Raw genomic sequence first — 17485 nt, 5'->3', positions numbered from 1 at the left:
TAGGTTTCAAGCTATGCTTATACATGACCAGCCCTAACCATGGTATGATCAGTATGCAAAGAATATCGAATGGCTCAAATTATGTAACTTTTTCTCTCTTCTACATTTGTTGTATTGGCTTAAGAAATGCTGCCCCATTCCCATCCCCTTTTTTCCACCCATACCTATCCCAGCTGTGTCTAATGAAGTCAGAGTGGTGTATATTACGGATATTTTTTCCTCCTCTTCAGGAGAATAGGATGCAAAAATTACTGAATTAAGTTGTGTGGATTCTAATTTCAGGTACATCCATTCTCTTCAGCTGGTTCATATGGACATCAAACCTGGAAATATATTTATATCCAGAGAAAAGAGGCTAAAATTATTGAAAGCTGATCAGACAGATGATGGTTTTGAGGAAGAAGATACTGAGGAAATAACATACAAAATTGGTGAGTCAGAGAGCTTCTATTTACAATCAATTTTTTTCAAGTGTGAATATATTTTTGTTTAGTTTTTTATTCAGTTGAACAATGTTGTCAGTTACAGTCTCATAAAACATTTGATAACATACGATCAGTCAATTGAAATAAAACAAAACTGATTAATAGAACTTAAAGCTGTGAATTGTTGCAGTGAAATTGAAACATACAAAACCAAACTGTTATTGTGGTGGATAGTATAAGAATTTTTCGCTTATCAGTTTTTAATAAAGGGCCATGAAATGGAAAAGTGTCTGATATGGCCTTTTAGTCGTCCCAACATTTGTTTAGAGTTGTTTGGAAAAATCAATGAAAACAAAAATATGAAACGTCAGCCTTAAAAATGTGTGTGTGTGTGTGTGTGTGTGTGTGTGTGTGTGTGTGTGTGCTTCTCCAAGTATATTAGTCACTTGCAATTACACAAACACAATCAAGAACAAATAATTTAACAATGAAAATTGTCAAATTTGACAGTTTTCCTTCTCATCCCATCCGGTAAATCTCGCCTGACGTGGGGTTATGAGCGACTGTTCTGAACTCTACCCCTTTTTCTAAACCTCTCCTGTCCTTTTCCTTCACACCTCTTCCATTTCCTTCAACCGTTCTTCCAGGAGGAGGAGACATTGGTTCCAAAAGCTTGCAGGTAAAACCTTTTTTTTTTTGTGTGTGTGTGTGTGTGTGTGTGTGTGTGTGTGTGTATTCCCCTGCCACTGCTTGGTGAGTAGATTTTTTTTATCTATCCAATTACAAATAATATAATTAGACAGATACAAAGCATACTCACCAAGCGGTGGCAGGAGAAAACACATATGAGTTAGAGAGATGTGCAAGCTTTCAGAGATAGTGGCCTCCCCTCTTCTGGCACGAGGATTGAAGGCAAAGGAAGAGGGATGAAGGAAAAGCACTGGGGAAATTTAGGAAACAGGGGGAGTTATGGAAAAGTAGCAAAGAACTCCAGGTCAAGGGGAATGTACCTGGTGGGATGAGAAGAAATCCAAGGAAACTCCATAATGGCTGATCAGGTTTTCTGACATCAGTGTTCAGGCAGATTCCATAATGATAGTTTCTCCCATAAACCATGATACTGATCTTATTCTGTTTCATTCCATGATCACACATGAGGCATGATTCAGCGACAGCTGTTCTCCTAAGATGCTTAGTCGTGTGTTGCTGTTTCATGCTCCTTGCACCTCTGTTTTTTAATTGTCTACCATGTATAAGACTGCTGCATTGAGTGGAATGTGGTAAACATTTGGTTGTAAGAGATCTGGAATGACCTTTAATGCTACAAAGAAGACTTTGTGCCTTTGTTAATGGGTTTGAAGTGGATTAGTTGCCATTAGCTTCACAAGTCTACCCAACATTCCAGACATGGGGCCAACAAAAGACAGAGAAGCAATTAACTCCAGGTAAAGTGTCATCAATGTAGGAAAAGATGGATTACTATGTACCATAAAGAAGACTCATTAAGTTGCAGACAGGCACAATTGAGACATTTACATAAAGCTTTCGGCCACAGCCCTCATTAGCAAAAGAGAAACAGAGAAACACACACCATTCATACACACAAGCAAACACGTCACACATACGTGACAGCCAACTCAGCAGCTCACGCCGGCATTCTGGCCCAAGCTACCTGAATTGGTGGTCACGTGTGCATGAGGAGTACTTGCTTGTGTGTATGAATGGTGTTTTTCTTTTGTTGATGAAGGATGTGGCCAAAAGCTTTGTGTAGGTGTCTTCTAATTGTGAATTGTGCTCGTCTGCAACTTAACATGTCATCTTTATGGTAAGTAGCAATCTATATTTTTCTACATTACAGATCAGCAATTATCAGCTTCCTTTAATTTGTCTTGCTCCTTTAATTTCTGTCTTGCTCCTCTGGAGTTCCAGAGTTGGTGCAGATTTTGACTAAAACACATTCTCAGTTTGTCTATAAGAATACAGATTCCTTTAGAACACTATTCGTAGATGTTGTAATTATTCTGCAGTGAGCTATTCTTGTTAAGACGGTGTTAGAGTTCTAGGAGCCAGTCTTAGACATGGAATGTCTTTGTGGCAGATGCCGGTGGTTCTGTGTGCAAGGATAGAGCCCCTGTGTGTGTGGGTTTTTCTACATACCTTGTGTATCAGAATATCAGCAATGTAATGAAAGGATAGATTGCTACTTACTATAAATATGACAGTTAGTTGCAGACAGACACAACTAAAAGATTCTTGCACATAAGCTCTAGGCCAAAGCCTGTCAGAAGAGGAAACACGCACACATTCATTCACACAAGTAAGCACAGCTCTTACACACATGACCACCACCTTTAGCAGCTCAAATCTGAATATAAGATGACCCCATCCCTCTTTCAGTTTCTTTGAGAAAAATTTATTTTCAACATATTCTCACTAATCAAAATTATGAACTATTTTATTGATGATGTAAAGAATTGCCAACATTGTACTTATTCTAAACTTGTTCTGTTTATTGTTTGTCTACATTTTGATAATGCAAGGAGAAATAAACAAAAATAAAAGATTTACATAAATTTTTATCTTAATTTCAACAAATCAGTGAGAGGCAAAGAAAGAGCTAATGTATTTCTATATATGAGTAGCAGCGAAATTTATAATTTTGCTTGTCAAATATTTGGCTATTTTTTCCAAACACATTGCAGTTTCCAAGGTTTGGTTTGTGATGGGATCTGAGAACACAACTGTTGTTTCTGAATACGTAATTGATTTTATATCTATATTCATGTGGGAGTGTGACAGTATTCTTTTGTCTCTTGCCTTCGAACATCTCCTCTGCCCGCAGCTGTCTCACTGGCTGCGTAGAACCAACAGGTGGCGCAACCCCTTTCCATTGGCATTGTACCTCACAGAATGCATTGAAAATGTTGCTGCATGAAACACAAAAATGTCACTGGCTTATATTAGACAATCATCTCTTGCAGAAATGTATACTCATGTTGAGAGTATTTGTAAGATTTTAACATCTATTCAATTCAGACTACAAATTGATTCAGGCAGACTGTAGTTTAAATGTGACAGATACTCATAAAATGCCGAGATAGATGGTACACGTTGCTATGGTTGCTGGCAGGATGAAATTTGCTGCTTTCTCCACCACCACCACCACCTTCCCATCTCCTCTCACATTCGCCAAGTTCTCAGCCAAGCTGGTGTAATCATTCCTCCTCCAAACCTCCCAAAATTATTTTAAATAAATCTTTATTTGATGTCAGTCCCCAAAGCTTCATCTGCAAATGTAAGACAACTGTATCACACAACGTAAAAATGTAAACCTCAGCAGCGATACTTTGATTTGTGAATATAAGATGAATTTGGGGAAAAAAACCTTATCATATTATCAGGTCAGTATTTTACATTTTGACCCAAGGATCAGTCATTTCCTCTCTTAACTATCAAGGAAAGGTAACAGGTCCTCAAAAGTTCCATCGTGAATTTTGTGTTACAATGGATAAACCTGAAGTATTACAGCTACTTTTAAAAGTTCTTCGTTCGTTTCTCACCCACATATTGATAGCAACTGTTGGTTTTAACTTAGTGGATTCTGGTGTGTTCACATCAAAGCGTTCAATTTGCAGGTTATTATGACAGGCCATAGTGGACTACTCGTCAGCTTGTGAAGAGTATTTTCTGTCAAACAGTAAAAAGTTGAATTGAGGATGTTTCTAGAGGTCAGTGAAACTTCATTGCAATTAGTTTCCAGAAACAAAAAAGTGGGACTATTGTAAAGGAGATCACGTTGAAATGGACGATATCATCTTCATCCCAAATCTGCAGTTCACTACTCCACATATATGCTGAGGGTGTTTGCCAAACTATGGAACTTAGATGGTATGCCTTCATTACATACTTTTTGGAAGTCCATCTAGTTACCATAGCACACTGATATATTTAAAACCCATAATGACATAATGTGGCAAACCTGATGTACTGAGAAGAGCAATCTTCTCAATTTTATTCATAGAATAAGCTTATTTATGTAGGCAGCACCATTCAAAATGATATAAAATCTTGTATCCACATGTGGCATTAGGAGCATAGTGTTATCCTTGGCTAAAATGCTCTTTTATTCCAGTCACTGATCACAATATGAATTCTTTAGACGATGATCGGTTTCAGTCTGTAATGACTGTTTCAGTCATTACAGACTGAAACCAGTCATCGCCTAAAGAATTCATATTGTGATCAGTGACTGGAATAAAAAAGCATTTTACAGTATTGGATCACTGTTTGTATGCGCGATTATGTCACAGTTGGTGATCCTTGCTGGCTGTCTGAATTACTTTTTTCCCCCTTGCTGATTTTAAGTGCTGATTACTATTTCTTGGAAATTTTGTCTGTAAGCATTGGCACATTAGTAATTGCTCTGTAGGTTTCGTGGCCAACTTATGATGCCTCTGTCAGTAGAGAAAGCTACGTCCCCTATGGAGTTGGTGCAATCTGCTGTTGGTAGCCGTTTTTGGGTGGGTCCAAAGTATAATTCAAGCCAGGATCTTTCAAGTATTATTTCCTTTTACTGGCTACATGGATATGGTGCCTGAGTATCTGAACGGTAGACTGGTCAACATTACCAGTCCTTTGTTATCGTAAACTTATGCTTCAGTGACAAAACCCTGGTTTGGTAGCCCAGTGGGTGTCAGACTAAAAACTCAAAGGTTGAGGGTTCAATTCCCAGTCTAGTTCTGAATCTGTGGTTTCAGCAGACATAGGACAGCTAATGTTGTCACGTTGCTGCTAGTATTTCAAATGGTGACATTGCACTGGCTACCATCAGAACTGACCATTGATAATTTGAGTCTGCCCGTGTTTTCAGGCGGATGATCATGTCTGACCAGCACAATATTTTGTAAACTTACCTCACTGACATAATCAGGTGTTCCTGATGTACTGAGCTTTTGCAGTAGCTGCTCCTCCCTTCATACCTACCCCCTACCCACATAACTTGTCCAGCTGGTGGTGCTCCATTATAAAATCTGTGCCTTTGTCTGTGATGGCTCACTGCTGGAATATCAAATTCTGTCAGTTTCACCACTGGAGGATGTGCCAAGGAAGTGCTACTTTCATATTCATGTCATAGACTCCATTCACTGCATTTGGATTTCATTGCTCCTTAAATGATTTGTACAAGAACCCAGGTTTTGCTAAGTTGGTTATCAGCATCCCTATTTTTCAGTTTTCTCATAAACTTGATTTCAGTCTCCTCCTTAATGATAATGTTCGAGAACCTGGGAATCTACATCATAAATATTTCATTGGGTTTGACTTCAACACATGTTGCAGGGATTACATAAGGACTATGTAATTTTCTGTAGTGTTATTCCATAAAAGATGTAATATCTGAAACCAATGAAAGCAACAATTATTTAGGTGTTACTACAGTACCTGGTCAACGAAAAATAGTGATGAAATACAAAATGAAACAATGCAAAATCCGGAATGGAATGTAACAATATTATGGAAAGTAACTGTGTGTGTGTGTGTGTGTGTGTGTGTGTGTGTGTGTGTGTTGGCTGAAAGCTCACTCTCTGACAGTCTCTTTGGTGTGCCTTTCTGCAACTCAGTATCTCTGCTATATGGTGGGTAGCAACTATCCTTTTCACAATACAGAAATAAAAAATGAAAGTACCCAACCATTCATTTTGGATCCAAATATATCAACAAAGAAAAGTAGACGAGGAATTGGAAGTGAACTGACCGGTTGTTGTTGGTGGTTTGACAATGGTGAACGGCTAGGGCATGATGTTGAGTGCTCTAATCGAAGGAAACCAGTTCCAACATGCGAAATGTCAACTATCGAGTAATTTTAATTTGATTATAGTGTGCTGTGCATGTGGCATACTTGTGTCAGTGCACCATATTTTACTTCATTGCATTTATATTGTGTCAAGAGGGCAGCAAGTTTTTTTTTTTTAAATATGTCCACAGTCTTAAATAACAGTGAGACAAAAGTGGAAAATGTTATTACTCAGGCTACTCTGTGTTAGTGACTGATCCTTTTTAGATAGTCCTCAAACCTTCCACGGTTATCTAAATCGTAGTTTAACAAATGTGGCTAGATGTATGTTTCATTTTTATTATATATATTTACACCACTGCTCATTAAAATTGCAACACTATGAAGGCGGTATGTGACAAACATCAAATTGGCTTGAAGTGTACTTCATACTTGGATTTGGAAATGATTAGCACTTCATTGTGATCACACAAAGGTATGAGTAACACCACCTGCTTCTAAGGAAAGATTATGCAGTGGTTTTCTCATTCAAAAAATAGTTTGAAGTTGAATTGTTTGTGAGAATATTGTTAGGACTTGTGTAAGAAAGAGAAATGTCTACCAGAATGTGACTGAATTGAAAAGCAGCCAGATCATAGCATATTGAGTCAATGGGATTCCACGTATTTCTCCTCGCATTGGTCAGTATCAGAAGATTGTTACACAAACATAAACGTGTTGTGCAGAATGGGTTTTGTTTGCAGCAGGGCAAATACCCACACCAACAGTGCGTCGAGTCTGGAGCACTGTGGACTATCAGCAAGAGGGACAGTGGTCACAGCCTCTCTTAATGTGGCAGCTGGGAGACTCTTCAAACACTGATGCACCCGACAATAACACTAGACACAGAAATGGCACCATCTTGTCTTTTCAGACGAGTAACCAAATCTGCATGAAGCGCCACAATGGATGTATCCGTGTGTGGAAGCTCCAAGGAGAAGGAACATTGACAGATTGCATTAGTCATTGTATGGTGCCTAGCACCTTGTGTGATGATGGTATGTTGAATGCCATTGCATACTCAGCAAGATCCTCTCTGGTTTGCAGGTCTGGTAATTTGAATAATAGCCATTGCTTGTCTGATGTGTTAAGGCCAGTCGCTGTGCCATTTGGTAGCGCTGTCCGTAACATTATGTTTCAACATAGTAACTCAAGACTGCATGTTGCTATGATGTGGTGACCTACTTTGGTGCAGAGGGCATTAAGACTTGCACTAGCTAGATGTCTCGCTTATTGTAAACATCTTAAACATCTAGTTGTGGGTTGCTGAGAGACTGGCATGCCACCACCTGCCAGCCACTAAGATGACCCTGGCAGATAACTTAAAGTAGCATGGAGGTGTAAGCAGTATAATCTATCACCCAAGTTCAGTTGGCCTTTGTTCATTGTCTGCCAAGCAGAGCTGGTGTGAGGTGTGCTGGCTGGGGCATGGGATTCCCTGTAGAAGAGGGAAAATCCATTTCTCCAATTTTCCAACTATAAAAGGCTTTTATACGACTATGCAACATCTACTTTTTCATTGAAAGCTTTACTGTCCTCATGAAAAATGAGAATTCAGCTTTCGTTTCATGTGATATTTTAGTTTTGTAATGTTTCTCAATTAATTTAGAAGAAAATATGGAAATAAAAAATTGTTTCTTTGTATATGTGGTGGTATAGCATCTTTGCTTCCTAGTAAACTATTTACATTTTCATAATTTGTAATGGATTTTGCAGATTGATACTGTTTGTCAAGTAGTATAGCATGTAGCTTACCATTTGCTGTGTTTTAGAGCGTACTGTATTATGAATGAAATATAGTTAAAAGTTAAAAGAGATTTTTGGGAGACACATCTTCTGTCACAAGTAAACATGAGTTACTGAATGGCATCAATGCTGTGACTGCAAGCTGACAGAATCTGTGCAGTTTGAGCATAGCTCCAGACACTGCAGGATACAACAAAGAGTTAATGGTCTCTTCCATCCACGACCTTCGTGCTGATCTTGGTGATGCTGCTTGTTTGGTTGATTTCCTTTGGGTCCTTGGCCATGTAGGTGTCCCAGATAATGCTGATAATCTGGTGAGATGGCAACCACCTGTCCATCCACTCTCCAGGGGCAGATTTGTGGCTTTACATGAAATCCCTGTGAGCTCATTTGCAGGCAGACTCTGGAGGCTACTCCCCAGTCCAATAACATTTGTGCTGTCAAGGAAACTTTCACCATGTGGTGTTCTTCCCTCTGCCTCTCCCAATGGGAATCTACCATCTTCTGCTGTCTTCGTATTGGCAGTACTAGGTTGACCCATGGTTTCTTACTCTGCTGGACTGATTCAGCCTTTTGGCCCTTCCCACTAAATATGCCCTCCCACCTTCCTCGTCTCTGGTATTAGCTGACAACCTTTGCATGGTTACATCTGTCTGTGGATTTATTTGTAAAAGTGGTTTGTACTCTGATAAAAGTCCTTCATTTTCCTATGGCATTTGAGTCCCTCTGTTGGTGTAGGTGTTGGTTATGGAGGCCTTGACTTTGCTTCCACTCTGCCCAGCTTCTCCCTGCCTTCTCCCGACAATTTGTGTGATCTGTTGTGCTGTTTCATTTCCACTTGTGCCTTCTTCCCCATGTGATGTCCCCTTTGTATCATGATAATGGTATAATGTGTCGGAACGGGTCAGTGTTGTTGCTGGTGCCACAGAGCACATAGCGTTGGTGGGGTGCCCCTGCTCTTCCAGTGCCCACGCTCCCTCCTCTTGTTCTGTTCTCTTCCTGCTGTCCTGATTTCCCTTTTCACTCATTTGCTTGCACATTATCCCTTTCCCTTGACTGAACTGTGCTGTTTGTGTTGTTCTTCCCTTGATTTCCGTGTGCAACCACAACGGAGGGGTATCTGTTGAGAGGCCAGACAAATGTGTGGTTCCTGAAGAGGGGCAGCAGCCTTTTAAGTAGTTGCAGGGGCAACAGTCTGGATGATTGACTGATCTGGCCTTGTAACACTAACCAAAACGGCCTTGCTGTGCTGGTACTGCGAACGGCTGAAAGCAAGGGGAAACTACAGCCGTAATTTTTCCCGAGAGCATGCAGCTTTACTGTATGGTTAAATGGCGTCCTCTTGGGTAAAATATTCCGGAGGTAAAATAGTCCCCCATTCGGATCTCCGGGCGGGGACTACTCAAGAGGACGTCGTTATCAGGAGAAAGAAAACTGGCATTATACGGATCGGAGCGTGGAATGTCAGATCCCTTAATTGGGCAGGTAGGTTAGAAAATTTAAAAAGGGGAATAGATAGGTTAAAGCTAGATATAGTGGGAATTAGTGAAGTTTGATGGCAGAAGGAACAAGACTTTTGGTCAGGTGAATACAGGGTTATAAATACAAAATCAAATAGGGGTAATGCAGGAGTAGGTTTAATAATGAATAAAAAAAATAGGAGTGCGGGTAAGCTACTACAAACAGCATAGTGAACGCATTATTGTGGCCAAGAGAGACACGAAACCCACGCCTACTACAGTAGTACAAGTTTATATGGCAACTAGCTCTGCAGATGATGAAGAAATTGATGAAATGTATGATGAGATAAAAGAAATTATTCAGGTAGTGAAGGGAGACGAAAATTTAATAGTCACGGGTGACTGGAATTCGAGAGTAGCAAAAGGGAGCGAGGGAAACATAGTGGGTGAATATGGATTGGGGCTAAGAAATGAAAGAGGAAGCCGTCTGGTACAATTTTGCACAGAGCATAACTTAATAATAGCTAACACTTGGTTCAAGAAGGTTGTATACATGAAAGAATCCTGGAGATACTAGGAGGAGTCAGATAGATTATATAATGGTAAGGCAGAGATTTAGGAACCAAGTTTTAAGTTGTAATACATTTCCAGGGGCAGATGTGGACTCAGACCACACTCTATTGGTTATGAACTGTAGATTAAAACTGAAGAAGCTGCAAAAAGGTGGAAATTTAAGGAGATGGGACCTGGATAAACCCACCAAACCAGAGGTTGTTCAGAGTTACAGGGAGAGCATAAGGGAACAATTGACAAGAATGGGGGAAAGAAATACAGTAGAAGAAGAATGGGTAGCTCTGAGGGATGAAGTAGTGAAGGCAGCAGAGGATCAAGTAGGTAAAAAGACGAGGGCTAGTAGAAATCCTTGGGTAACAGAAGAAATATTGAATTTAATACTAACAAAGAGATAGAGGGGCTGGCCAGTACTTATCTCAGCTCAGTACAGCCGATAGATACACAAAAAACAGAACCGAAAATTTACGTTCCCAGCTTTCGGAACAAATGTTCCTTCATCAGGGAGGAGAGAGGGGAAAGAAAGGGAAGAAGGGAAAGTGGATTCAGTTACTCACAACCCAGGTTATGAAGCAACAGGGAAAGGAAAACAGGGAGGGTAGCATGGATGGAGGCATGGTTGTAAGAGGGAAGCCAAAGATATTCTACTGTAAGTACTGTGCCAGCTTCAAACCAAAGAGGATGCATACAGAAGTAAAGAGGTATATACACTCCTGGAAATTGAAATAAGAACACCGTGAATTCATTGTCCCAGGAAGGGGAAACTTTATTGACACATTCCTGGGGTCAGATACATCACATGATCACACTGACAGAACCACAGGCACATAGACACAGGCAACAGAGCATGCACAATGTCGGCACTAGTACAGTGTATATCCACCTTTCGCAGCAATGCAGGCTGCTATTCTCCCATGGAGACGATCGTAGAGATGCTGGATGTAGTCCTGTGGAACGGCTTGCCATGCCATTTCCACCTGGCGCCTCAGTTGGACCAGCGTTCGTGCTGGACGTGCAGACCGCGTGAGACGACGCTTCATCCAGTCCCAAACATGCTCAATGGGGGACAGATCCGGAGATCTTGCTGGCCAGGGTAGTTGACTTACACCTTCTAGAGCACGTTGGGTGGCACGGGATACATGCGGACGTGCATTGTCCTGTTGGAACAGCAAGTTCCCTTGCCGGTCTAGGAATGGTAGAACGATGGGTTCGATGACGGTTTGGATGTACCGTGCACTATTCAGTGTCCCCTCGACGATCACCAGTGGTGTACGGCCAGTGTAGGAGATCGCTCCCCACACCATGACGCCGGGTGTTGGCCCTATGTGCCTCGGTCGTATGCAGTCCTGATTGTGGCGCTCACCTGCACGGCGCCAAACACGCATACGACCATCATTGGCACCAAGGCAGAAGCGACTCTCATCGCTGAAGACGACACGTCTCCATTCGTCCCTCCATTCACGCCTGTCGCGACACCACTGGAGGCAGGCTGCACGATGTTGGGGCGTGAGCGGAAGACGGCCTAACGGTGTGCGGGACCGTAGCCCAGCTTCATGGAGACGGTTGCGAATGGTCCTCGCCGATACCCCAGTGTCCCTAATTTGCTGGGAAGTGGCGGTGCGGTCCCCTACGGCACTGCGTAGGATCCTACGGTCTTGGCGTGCATCCGTGCGTCGCTGCGGTCCGGTCCCAGGTCGACGGGCACGTGCACCTTCCGCCGACCACTGGCGACAACATCGATGTACTGTGGAGACCTCACGCCGCACGTGTTGAGCAATTCGGCGGTACGTCCACCCGGCCTCCCGCATGCCCACTATACGCCCTCGCTCAAAGTCCGTCAACTGCACATACGGTTCACGTCCACGCTGTCGCGACATGCTACCAGTGTTAAAGACTGCGATGGAGCTCCGTATGCCACGGCAAACTGGCTGACACTGACGGCGGCGGTGCACAAATGTTGCGCAGCTAGCGCCATTCGACGGCCAACACCGCGGTTCCTGGTGTGTCCGCTGTGCCGTGCGTGTGATCATTGCTTGTACAGCCCTCTCGCAGTGTCCGGAGCAAGTATGGTGGGTCTGACACACCGGTGTCAATGTGTTCTTTTTTCCATTTCCAGGAGTGTAGTATAAAGATAAACACAACTATTGTAGGATGAAAAGATGCGTGAATGGCTAAAGAGGAAAGGGAAAGAGGAGAAGACTGAAGAGTAAATGGGAGTGAGGTTGTTTAACGTAGGTTCAGTCCAGGGGGATGGAAGGATGTGTTGGAGTGCAAGTACCCCTAAAGGACTTACCTTAGAAGTTCCCATCTCTGGGTGCAATTCCTCCTTCCACCAGTCTCTCCTAGACTTCCAGAACCTTCAATCCTTAGCCCTTACCCAACTTCTCCTGAATCTCTACACTACTTCTTGTAACCACCACTCCCAACAGCTCCTATCTCTCTTCAAAATCCTCCACCTCTCAAACCCTTGCTTGGAGAACACACTCAGGAACATCATCCTAGAAGCCAGCTGCAAACTTGAGTTCCATGCCACACACCACCTGAAAAAACTATCCACAGTGCTAGTGCAACACCTAAGAAGTGGGGTCCCTCTCCCTATCCCTCACAAACACCAACCACAACAGAACCTTCAACAAACCCCCCTCATAGCCAACAAACCTAGCCTAGCCACCCTACTCAATCTCCCCATCCCAGCACATACCCCACACAGACCAAATCTCAACTATAATCACAGTCAAATGCCACATATCACCAGTCCCAATTCAGTTCTAAACCTCTCATCCAGATCCCTCTCTCCTCTAGAGACATCTGTTCTATCAAAAGACTTAACCTTTTGCCCCACGCCTAAATTCAACCACACTGCCCTGGTTAAAGATCTCCTCTCATTCACCTGAAACCTCAACTGGAAATATCACTTCACTACCCAAACACAGCCCCCAAATACTAGACCCAGTGTTGAACCCTGTCTAGAACAGTTCCGACTGCCTTCTCAAAGGGATCCTCCTCCCCTCCCCCAAAACCATCCCTTGCAGACATTTCAGGAATTCCTCACATCCAGTGTTGCCTCCCACTCCTCCTTGAAGAACATCCCGACAACCCCCAACATCACCCCAGCTGAATCCCGTGCCATTAAGGTGCTGAAAACAGACCGCTCTATTGTCATCCTCCCGGCGGATAAAGGCTCCACAACTGTAGTACTTGACCTTGTGGAGTATGTGGCAGAAGGACTGCGTCAACTCTCAGACACCTAAACCTACAAAGCTGTTACCCAGGATCCCATTCCCTCCATCCAGACTGAGCTGCAGAAAATCCTAAAAATCCAGGGTCCCTCACAAGGCCTCACAACGGCTTCCATAGACTTACTCACTCCACCTGAGCCACGTACCCGTACCTTCTACCTATTACCCAAAATCCACAAAGAGAACCATCCTGGCCGTCCCATTGTGGCAGGCTTCAAAGCCCCAACAGAACGTATCTCAGCTCTGGTAGACCAATACCTCCAACCTATCACCTGCAGACTCCCATCCTACATCAAAGACACAAACCACTTCCTAGAACGCCTCAAATCCATTCCCACTCCTCTCCCACCTGAAACCTTTCTTGTCACCGTAGATGCTACATCCCTTTACACAAACATCCCACATACCCATGGTCTCCCTGCCCTTGAACACTACCTCTCCCAACGCTCACCCGAAGATCTTCCAAAAACCTCGTTCCTTATCACATTTACCAACTTCATCCTGTCCATTATAATTATCCGGGCTGTTATGCCGTGGTCGGTTGATGAATTCTGAGGTGATTCCCAACGTTTCGTCTCCGACTGCGGGAGACATCTTCAAGGGGGTCCGTAGCTTGATGGAAGGTCCAACACACACACACACTGGCTCGCTACTGTGAGCCAGTGTGTGTGTGTTGGTCCTTCCATCAAGCTACGGACCCCCTTGAAGATGTCTCCCGCAGTCGGAGACGAAACGTTGGGAATCACCTCAGAATTCAAGAACTGACCACGGCATAACAGCCCGGATAATTATAATGGACATGATATTTCGGGCGGTGAAAGTTTACATTTTAGTATCAACTTCATCCTCACCCATAATTACTTCACTTTTGAAGGCCAGACCTACAAACAAATCAGGGGAACGGCCATGGGAACCAGGATGGCTCCATTCTATGCCAACCTCTTCATGGGCCACATGGAGGAGGCTTTCCTGAAGACCCAACAGCTGCTTCCCCTGGCCTGGTATAGGTTTATAGATGACATCTTTGTGGTCTGGACTCAAGGTGAAGAAACACTCCTTAATTTCCTCCATAACCTCAACTCCTTTTCGAATCTGAATTTCACCTGATCCTTCTCCAAAACCCAAGCCACATTCCTGGGTGTTGACCTTCATCTTGTTGAAGCTCACATCCACACCTCTGTCCATATCAAACCCACAAACAAACAATAGTACCTTCACTTTGATAGCTGCCATCCATTCCACAACAAACGCTCCCTTCCCTACAGCCTAGGTATTCGTGGCAAACGTATCTGCTCCAGTGACGAATCCCTCAACAATTACACCAATAACCTGACCAGTGCTTTCCTCTCCCGCAACTATCCTGCAGACCTTGTCCACAAACAGATCTCCCGAGCAATACATTCCTCCCCATCCAACAACAATGTTTCTACCCCCAGACCACACAGAAGCATTCCCCTTGCCACCCAATATTATCCTGGCCTCGAATACATCAACAAATTACTCCGCCAGGGATATGACTTTCTCAAGTCAACCCCAGAAATGAATCATCCCTTGACAAAATTCTCCCCACACCACCCAGAGTTGCCTTTCGTCGCCCCCCTAACCTCCGTAACATCCTCGTTAAACCCTACATTATTCCCAGACTACCTTCTCTACCCAGAGGTTCCTACCCCTGTAACCGACCACGCTGCAAAACCTGCCCCATGCATCCCCCCACAACCACCTACTCCAGCCCCGCTACTGGTAAAACATACACAATTCAAGGCAGGGCCACGTGTGAAACTACACACGTCATTTATCAGCTGACATGCCTGCACTGCACAGCCTTTTACATCGATATGACAACAACTAAACTGGCTGAGCGCATGAATGGACACAGACGAACTGTCCGCCTAGGAGATGTCCAATACCCAGTAGCGGAGCATGCCCTCCAGCATAATTCTAGGGACCTAGGAACCTGCTAAACCGTATGTGCCATTTGGCTTCTCCCACCCAACACCAGTCCCTCTGAACTGCGGAGATGGGAACTTGCACTCCAACACATCCTTTCATCCCGCCATCCCCCTGGACTGAACCTACGTTAAACCACCTCACTCCCATTTACTCTTCAGTCTTCTCCTCTTTCCCTTTCCTCTTCAGCCATTCACGCATTTTTCATCCTACATAGTTGTGTTTATCTTTATACTATATACCTCTTTACTTCTGTATGCATCCTCTTTGGTTAGAAGCTGGCACAGTACTTACAGTAGAATATCTTTGGCTTCCCTCTGACAACCATGCCTCCCCTCTCTCCTCCCTGATGAAGGAACATTTGTTCCGAAAGCTAGGAACGTAAATTTTCGGTTCTGTTTTTTGTGCATCTATCGGCTGTACTGAGCTGAGGTAAGTACTGGTCAGCCCCCCTATGCCTTTGTTAGTATTTGTTTCACATCTTTATATGAGATTTTCCATTAATTATTATGAAATATTGAATTTAATTGATGAAAGGAGAAAATATAAAAACGCAGTAAATGAAGCAGGCAAAAAGGAATACAAACGTCTCAAAAAGGAGATCGACAGGAAGTGCAAAATCTCTAAGCAGAGATGGCTAGAGGACAAATGTAAGGATGTAGAGGCTTATCTCACTAGTGGTAAGATAGATACTGCCTACAGGAAAATTAGAGACCTGTGGAGAAACGAGAGCCACTAGTGTGAATATCAAGAGCTCAGATGGAAGCCCAGTTCTTAGTAAAGAAGGGAAAGCAGAAAGGTGGAAGGAGTATATTGAGGGTCTATACAGGGGCAATGTACTTGAGGACAAGATTATGGAAATGGAAGAGGATGTTGATGAAGATGAAATGGGAGATACGATATTGCGTGAAGAGTTTGACAGAGCACTGAAAGACCTGAGTCGAAACTAGGCCCTGGGAGTAGACAACATTCCATTGGAACTACTGACGGCCTTGGGAGAGCCAGTCCTGACAAATCTCTACCATCTGGTGAGCAAAATGTACGAGACAGGAGAAATACCCTCAGACTTCAAGAAGAATATAATAATTCCAATCCCAAAGAAAGCAGATGTTGACACATGTGAAAATTACCGAACTTTCAGTTTAATAATTCACTGCTGCAACATACTAACGAGAATTCTTTACAGACGAATGGAAAAACTGGTGGAAGCCGACCTTGGGAAAGATCAGTTTGGATTTCGTAGAAATATTGGAACACGTGAGGCAATACTGACCCTACGATTTATCTTAGAAGCTAGATTAAGTAAAGGCAAACCTATGTTTCTAGCATTTGTAGACTTGGAGAAAGCTTTTGACAATGTTGACTGGAATACTCTCTTTCAAATTCTGAAGGTGGCAGGGGTAAAATACAGGGAGCGAAAGGCTATTTACAGTTTGTTCAGAAACCAGATGGCAGTTATAAGAGTCAAGGGACATGAAAGGGAAGCAGTGGTTGGGAAGGGAGTGAGACAGGGTTGTAGCCTCTCCCCGATGTTATTCAATGTGTATATTGAGCAAGCAGTAAAGGAAACAAAAGAAAAATTCAGAATAGGTATTAAAATCCATGGAGAAGAAATAAAAACTTTGAGGTTTGCCGATGACATTGTAATTCTGTCAGAGACAGCAAAGGACTTGGAAGAGCAGTTGAACGGAATGGACAGGGTCTTGAAAGGAGGAGATAAGATGAACATCAACAAAAGCAAAACGAGGATAATGGAATGTAGTCAAATTAAGTCAGGCGATGCTGAGGGAATTAGATTAGGAAATGAGACACTTAAAGTAGTAAAGGAGTTTTGCTACTTGGGGAGCAAAATAACTGATGATGGTTGAAGGAGAGAGGATATCAAATGTAGACTGGCAATGGCAAGGAAAGCGTTTCTGGAGAAAAGAAATTTGTTAACATCAAGTATAGATTTAAGTGTTAGGAAGTCGTTTCTGAAAGTATCTGTATGGAGTGTAGCCATGTATGGAAGTGAAACATGGACGATAAACAGTTTGGACAAGAAGAGAATAGAAGCTTTCGAAATGTGGTGCTACAGAAGGCCCCCTGCGGGTTCGGGGATAAGAATAGGCCCGCGGTATTCCTGCTTGTCGTAAGAGGCGACTAAAAGGAGTCTCAAAGGTTTCGGCCTTCTGTGATGGTCCCGTCTTGGGTTTGACCTCCTTTTTTTTTTCCAAATTTCCGTTGTTAGTGCGTGCCATTTGGGATGTCACCTTACGTGGTGTT

At 43.1% G+C, this 17485-nt stretch overlaps 1 protein-coding gene across 1 annotated transcript in view; it reads left to right on the top strand.

Annotated features, from left to right (window-relative positions):
- Positions 1-17485, top strand: part of LOC124711233 (wee1-like protein kinase) — a 102096-nt gene that overhangs the window by 50542 nt on the left and 34069 nt on the right. The window contains exon 5 of the mRNA XM_047241194.1: positions 283-431. Coding sequence (XP_047097150.1) covers positions 283-431 — 149 coding nt within the window. The remainder of the gene's footprint in view (positions 1-282; positions 432-17485) is intronic.

Source organism: Schistocerca piceifrons, chromosome 8 (assembly GCF_021461385.2).
Source record: "Schistocerca piceifrons isolate TAMUIC-IGC-003096 chromosome 8, iqSchPice1.1, whole genome shotgun sequence".
In the NCBI taxonomy this organism is placed as follows: domain Eukaryota; kingdom Metazoa; phylum Arthropoda; class Insecta; order Orthoptera; family Acrididae; genus Schistocerca; species Schistocerca piceifrons.
This window is presented reverse-complemented; position numbering and strand designations above follow the sequence as displayed.